The 6843-nt window shown below is 39.5% G+C and overlaps 1 protein-coding gene across 1 annotated transcript; it reads left to right on the forward strand.

Moving 5' to 3' along the window:
* The first annotated feature begins 4030 nt into the window (after positions 1 to 4030).
* LOC140763636 (ammonium transporter 1 member 1) lies at positions 4031 to 5910 on the forward strand. Its single transcript, XM_073101916.1, has one exon. The coding sequence runs from the start codon at positions 4114 to 4116 to the stop codon at positions 5629 to 5631; it is 1518 nt and encodes a 505-aa protein (XP_072958017.1). The 5' UTR covers positions 4031 to 4113; the 3' UTR covers positions 5632 to 5910.
* The last annotated feature ends 933 nt before the right edge of the window (positions 5911 to 6843 follow it).

Consider the following 6843-nt stretch of genomic DNA (forward strand, 5'->3'; position numbering starts at 1 on the left):
TAGGTCTAACAATGTGACGATGCCAAAACTACCAAGTTTTTCTTTGACTACTCCTCCTTGGAAGAGAGTAACAAATTAATAACTACGTATGATTAGCTCGCGAGGAATTTCTTAAGTATATTTTAATGAAGATATTCTTTTCCTTTCTCACTTTTCTCATCTTGCAAATGAATCTCCTAAAGACAGGCAGTTTTACAACATACCCTTTAAAAATCTCTAATTTATTGTCTATCTTTCTAAAATTGATAGTTACATGTATCAAAATATAAGGGTTTTATAGAGTTAATTAACTATTAAAATTTAAACTATTTAAACACAAGAAATCGAAAATATTCTTATTCTTATCTATCGGGAATTCACATCAAAATTCAGCTACCTTCATCAACATTCTTCAATACAAGTGTAAATGCTCCTCCTTGGCGGTGGAGATCACATACCCTTCTTAAAAATCATTTAGTGTGCTAATAAGTTAGCCAAACTAACTAAAGAATTCTCTTTGCTTTTCCACTGTTTGGATAAATTCTATGTGTGGAGTTATTCTAGAGCAAATTCTCTTTGCTTTTCTACTGTTTCCCATCACGCCGTTTTTGAGGCAATATAACTTTATCAAAAAATATTAATCTAAATATTTTTGAAATATTAAAATTGAAATAGAACGGTCAAAAGAACAACAACAACAACAACAATAACAACGACAACAAAATCTATAGATATCTCCTTTGTTTTTTTTTCAAAGAAAGAACTTGCAAAGTAAAAAGATTGGACTTTTTCAGACGGTGACCTGATGCTGCGTCGAGGCTCTGCAACACTGACATTGGATTGGAGTTGTTTTAAGGAATTAATTGGAGATCATTGGTGACAGCCTCTGACTTCTGCGCACAAAGTTTACAATTGATGGAAAAATATATATATATATAGTTTACCAGCTGCTTAGATAATCAAGTTTTGGATTGCAGTACGTCCATTGACCAAACAGTCCCTTAAATTGATTCAATGTTTATCTGAAGATTCTTGTCTACAGCTAATCGTTGTAATATTTTGGTATCAAATGTTCTTCACGCATGCATTGTCTATTGCTATCCTGAATCTTCTTCATTTTTAAATAAGTTTTTTAAAGTCTTAGGCACTTGCATCATCAGCAAATGGAATCTGAAAGCTGTACCTCCTTTAATGCTTGGATTTCCTTTTCTTCAAGTCAAAATCACCAATTTGATGCTCATTTAAAGGCCAGATCCAAATTAATTGTTGGAAAACCCTACTTCCCTAGCTCCAGCCAACAAGGCCATATTTTTCCTAAATTCTAAGCAATCTATTTTCTTCTTCTTCTTCTTCTTTTTGAGATACTGAACCTGAAATGAATAAAACTTTGCAAACTGGTCAATTATGCCTTCAATTTAAGCATAAATTGATATAAAAGTAGAAATTAAAAAATAGTCTCCGCAACTTAAGTTGGATTGTATTTTTTTTCTATTCATTTTTCAAAGTGAGGTACGGCATCGTATTCATGAATACTTATTTTTAGATCTTTATTGTTAAAGACCTGTACTCAAAAACCGGTTTGCACCAATTAGTGGTGCTCCATAATGCAAAAATAAAAAAGTTCTTTAAAAGCTACAAAATTGTTATGCATTCACATGATATCTATTAAAAAGGTCAACTCTCATGTAACTAAGGTAGGTAGTAAAAGGTGGAAGGAAGTAAAAGGTGAATGCCTTCATTTTCCTAATATTAGAAGCAATACTAAATGAAGAGCTGCTTTAAACTTTTTCTTATCTTGCTTGCCATTGCTAATAAACATATATACTTCTACATTTCCTAAAACTGCATACTTTTATATTTCTCCGTGACAGAATCAGATTAATGACGCATTTATAATCTAAGATCTAGGAAAAAAATGAAGCAAAATTTATATCTGGCAACAATATTTAAAATGACTCTCTATTAATTATGTGCATGCATCTAGTTCATTATATAACTATGTGGTTCTCGATTACAACAGCTCAAAGATAAATTATTATCAGATCGACAATTAAACATTAATTCCATGCCATCTAAAGGCTTTTTTTTTATTTGTATGGATTCTTATTTAATAGCATTAGCTCGTCATTTATGTTCCCCTATTAAAATGAAGAACAAGAAGAAGAAGAAGAAGAAGAATGAGATCTTACTTCTTGAGGAGCGTGGCTTTGGCGTGTGGCAATAAGAAGCCTACAACTTATCACAAGACCTTTTCAAATAAACCTCTGAAAATATATATAAATGAATCCATCTTGTGGCCCCCATTGTCGAACGAATCCAAAACATTTTATTTTATTTAATGTGGCACCCCAGTATCAGGATGGTGGATGGATTTGACTTTCTTTAGTTGTTGTTTTTAACTTAATAATTGGGTTTTGCCTTGCTTTTCCATATATATATATATATGAAACGCAATGTTTTTTAAGTGATAATTTTGAGTTTTGATGTACTAATCAAGATGTTACATCTAAAACTTAAAATTTTCTTTTAGACATGAGAATTTAATGGCCTAATTAAACTAGTGATGATGTGATTTGAGCCTGAAAATACCTATAAGACCCTTATAACAACCTGCGCATAATCTCATTGCACCTTTTAGATTGAAAAAGGTTAATATATGAGATGCACAATTAATTCATGCTTATTTTCCTGACATGGTGGAAAAAAATAAGAGAAAAATATATAAATCAAATATTAATTGCAAATAATACAACTTGTACATGATCAATAAGGCAAATAGCTAAGCATAATATAAGTTGCAGTGTCAAAATTATTTGTTGTTAGTAGAAGTTATATGGTTGGTTGGTTGGAAAGAGAAATATGCAAGAAAATAATAAACCAAAATGATGAATATGAACAACTACAAGGGTTTACTTGTGGAATAAAATAGATACTAGTTTAATTATGCTTATTTTTTAAATTTAAATAAGAGAGATTATACTGATTTAGACTATTATAGTGTAATTATTATATTTGATATAATATAAAAAAATAATAATATTTTAGTAAATGATCAAAATAAATTTTAGAGAAGAGAAGATGATTAAAAAGGTAAAATACTAATCTCTTTGAAATTTTATTCCTATAAAATGTGATTTATATTTATCCGTTAATTAGATAAATTAGAGAGGTTCATTATACTATAACTAGATAAACTAAAAATTAAATTAAATTAAATTCAGATTTAGATAAGATAAATAAAAATTAAATTGCTTCATTGTCTAACCTTTTTTTTTCCTTTAGCTTTTATGCTTAAAACCCAGGTTTTATATAAATTATAATCTAACATTTTGGCTAACTTAATATAATAAAAAGAAAAACCCGGCATTTTAATGGTAACTTTCAGGGGCCTTTTGAACCAAAAACAGAAGAAGCGCGGGGTGTTAATGAAAAAATTACCGAATATGTGCAATGTGGCGTATGGCGACCTTAACCTGAATATAATATTTATTTTAAATAAAAGAAAAGGCTTCCATCAAATATTCAACGTGAAATATAATTTAAAAAATAATAATATCTTGTGTCTCTCGTTGATACACTGATCTAGTTAAACTGATTCTAGCCTGTGGACCCCTACCGTTGAACGAATCAAACTCTCCTGGGCACCGGATTCCGCCCGATTTTACTAGATAGCCCTCTATTCTCCAGAAAATGATAAAAATACCATTCTATATGAACCTGATAAGAATTTGTAGAAAAGCACAAAAGCTTTATATATTGTTCGTATAAGGCCCGAAGTGCAATTAGTCAACACAGAGGGTTGAAACCGTATTCTTTATTATTATTATTATTATTATTATTATTATTATGTAGGGTGTTATAGGTAAATTGACAGATTATTCATATATTCTAATCCGATAACCTGCAACTGTAGATTCCCTAATCACCAGCTAAAAGATGACAAGTGGTTCGTCAAAACAGATTCCGGCGGTACAGTGTACCGTATTCGTTCCGATCTCTCCCAACGGAGTAGGAGACCACTCCTCCCATCTTTATTGTCGTCTTCTCCCCCACTCGCTTTGCCTATAAATTCGAAACCCATCTAACCATTTTCTCTACCCCATCACACCTCGTTCCTCCGAGTTCAAGCCAAAAATGTCGACGTGCTCGTTGGACTTGGCTCCCCTCCTCGGCGGCGCCCCAGGGAATGGCACCACCGCGGCGGAGTATATCTGCTCCCAGTTCGACAGCGTCTCCAACCAGTTCTTGGACGCCGGCTACGCCATCGACTCGACCTACCTCCTCTTCTCTGCCTACCTCGTCTTCGCGATGCAGCTCGGCTTCGCGATGCTCTGCGCCGGTTCCGTCCGCGCCAAGAACACCATGAACATCATGCTTACTAACGTCCTCGACGCTGCCGCCGGCGCCCTCTTCTACTACCTCTTCGGCTTTGCCTTCGCCTTCGGCGCCCCCTCAAACGGCTTCATTGGCAAGCACTTCTTCGGCCTCAAGGAAATCCCTGGGAACGGCTTCGACTACCCCTTCTTCCTCTACCAATGGGCATTCGCCATTGCCGCCGCCGGCATCACCTCCGGGTCCATCGCTGAGCGCACCCAGTTTGTCGCGTACCTCATCTACTCTGCTTTCCTCACCGGCTTCGTATACCCCGTCGTCTCCCACTGGTTCTGGTCCGCCGACGGCTGGGCAGCCGCCGCGCGAGATCCGACCAAGTCCCTCCTCTTCCGCACCGGCGTCATCGACTTCGCCGGATCAGGTGTCGTCCACATGGTCGGAGGGATTGCCGGGTTCTGGGGCGCCCTGATTGAAGGCCCCCGGATCGGGCGATTCGACCACGCTGGCCGATCGGTGGCGCTCCGCGGCCACAGCGCCTCCCTCGTCGTCCTCGGCACCTTCCTCCTCTGGTTCGGCTGGTTCGGGTTCAATCCGGGATCCTTCCTCACCATCTTCAAATCCTACGGCCCATCCGGGTCCATGAACGGCCAATGGTCCGCAGTCGGCCGGACCGCCGTCACCACCGCTCTGGCCGGTAGCGTCGCCGGTCTCACCACCCTCTTCGGCAAGCGCCTTCAGACCGGGCACTGGAACGTCGTCGACGTCTGCAACGGCCTTCTCGGCGGCTTCGCCGCCATCACCTCCGGCTGCGCCGTGGTCGACCCCTGGGCCGCCATCATCTGCGGCTTCGTATCCGCCTGGGTCCTCATCGGCCTCAACGTGCTGGCCGCCAAGCTGAAGTACGACGACCCGCTAGAAGCCGCCCAGCTCCACGGCGGATGTGGCGCCTGGGGAATCATCTTCACGGCCCTCTTCGCACGTGAGAAGTACGTGAACGAGGTCTACCCAGGGAGGCCCGGGAGGCCCTATGGGCTCTTCATGGGAGGAGGCGGACGGCTATTAGGCGCCCACGTGGTCCAAATCCTTGTGATCCTTGGCTGGGTAAGTTGCACCATGGGTCCCCTGTTCCTTATCCTGCGCAAGCTCGGGTTGCTGAGGATCTCGGCGGAGGACGAGATGGCCGGGATGGATCTCACCCGCCACGGTGGCTTCGCCTACGCTTACACCGACGACGACGCGAGTAAGCATGACGGGGGCGAGGGGTTCATGCTCAAGTCCGCGCAGACACGGGTCGAGCCTTCAGCTGCCAATCAGGCTTAGCCACGTCATCCCAGTTAGCCCCAATCATTTTATTGTGTTTTCTATGCTAAGGTGTATAAATATTAATTTGTTTTTACTTTCCCCCATGTTTCTTTTTCTTTTTCTTTTTCTTCTTCCTTTTTCTTTATTTTATTTTGTGGTGGATGATGTGGTAATAAGGGTGTGGTGGTTAAACGAGTATGTATAGAGAGGTCAGGGGATAGATAAGTGGGGAATGATGGAGTTGGTCATGCTTTTTGTTGGTTACTCAATTTAATGGTTTGTGGTCTTCTTTTCTCACTATCGTTTCTTTTCTTTTCTTTTCTTTTTCTTTTCCCGGATTTTGTCTTATCTAATGGTTGCATAGGATTGGTTTGTTTTCTGCACCACTCCTTATTTATTTTTTTTCTTATAAAGTATGTGATATATTATATATCTATTCTAAAATGAACGAGAGTTTTATATCGTGTCACATCTTCTTTTATCCAGCAACCAAAACTAATTAAGCAGTAGGTGATCTAAGAAGAAGAAGAAGAAGAAGAAGAAGAAAAGAAGGGGTTAAAGTCTTTCCCCTTGGATATGTGGATATGTTAGCTCTAATGTCTCTCTCGCAACTTGAGTGTGGGGTTGGTGGGAGATAGCAGGAGGAGGGAGGAAGCGGCTCCACCCATCAATTCACTCGCCATGCTTTCAGAGACTTTGACTTCCCGAAAGCAGGGCTGGCGGTCAATTACAGTGTACATAGCAACAGAGAGTGACAAGTAGTGAAAAATAAAATTTATTACATTAAATTACCATAGTTATGTAGCAATAATATGCTAGTAAATATACCCTCATATTAATAAACAAAAAAGGTTTAATTTGAGAGGACTTGAGAGGAAAAGTAAGTAAAAGAAAATTGGAGAGAAGGGCACATGAGAGAGGCATGCATGCATCCAGGCAGCTCCGTGAGAGTCATGGGAGTCTCAAGCTCAGCCTCAGCCCCAGCTGCAGTACAAATGTGTGACAACCTTGCAGTTGAGGATTAAATAAATTCTAGGGTTTTCATCCCAATGGGTTATTAAACTAAGAAGATAGAGTAGGTACAGGACGAGGGACAAATTCCAAAGGGTTTGAAGAATCTAGCAACAGTTGTATAATGCTACGACCATGTGCAAGAAAACACTCTTGGAATATGTAACTCCTGTAGGTCTGGTGGATGGCCTTCTTTTATTATCAACCGCACACTCACCA

Source organism: Typha angustifolia, chromosome 7 (assembly GCF_048772165.1).
Source record: "Typha angustifolia cultivar Huaian chromosome 7, ASM4877216v1, whole genome shotgun sequence".
In the NCBI taxonomy this organism is placed as follows: domain Eukaryota; kingdom Viridiplantae; phylum Streptophyta; class Magnoliopsida; order Poales; family Typhaceae; genus Typha; species Typha angustifolia.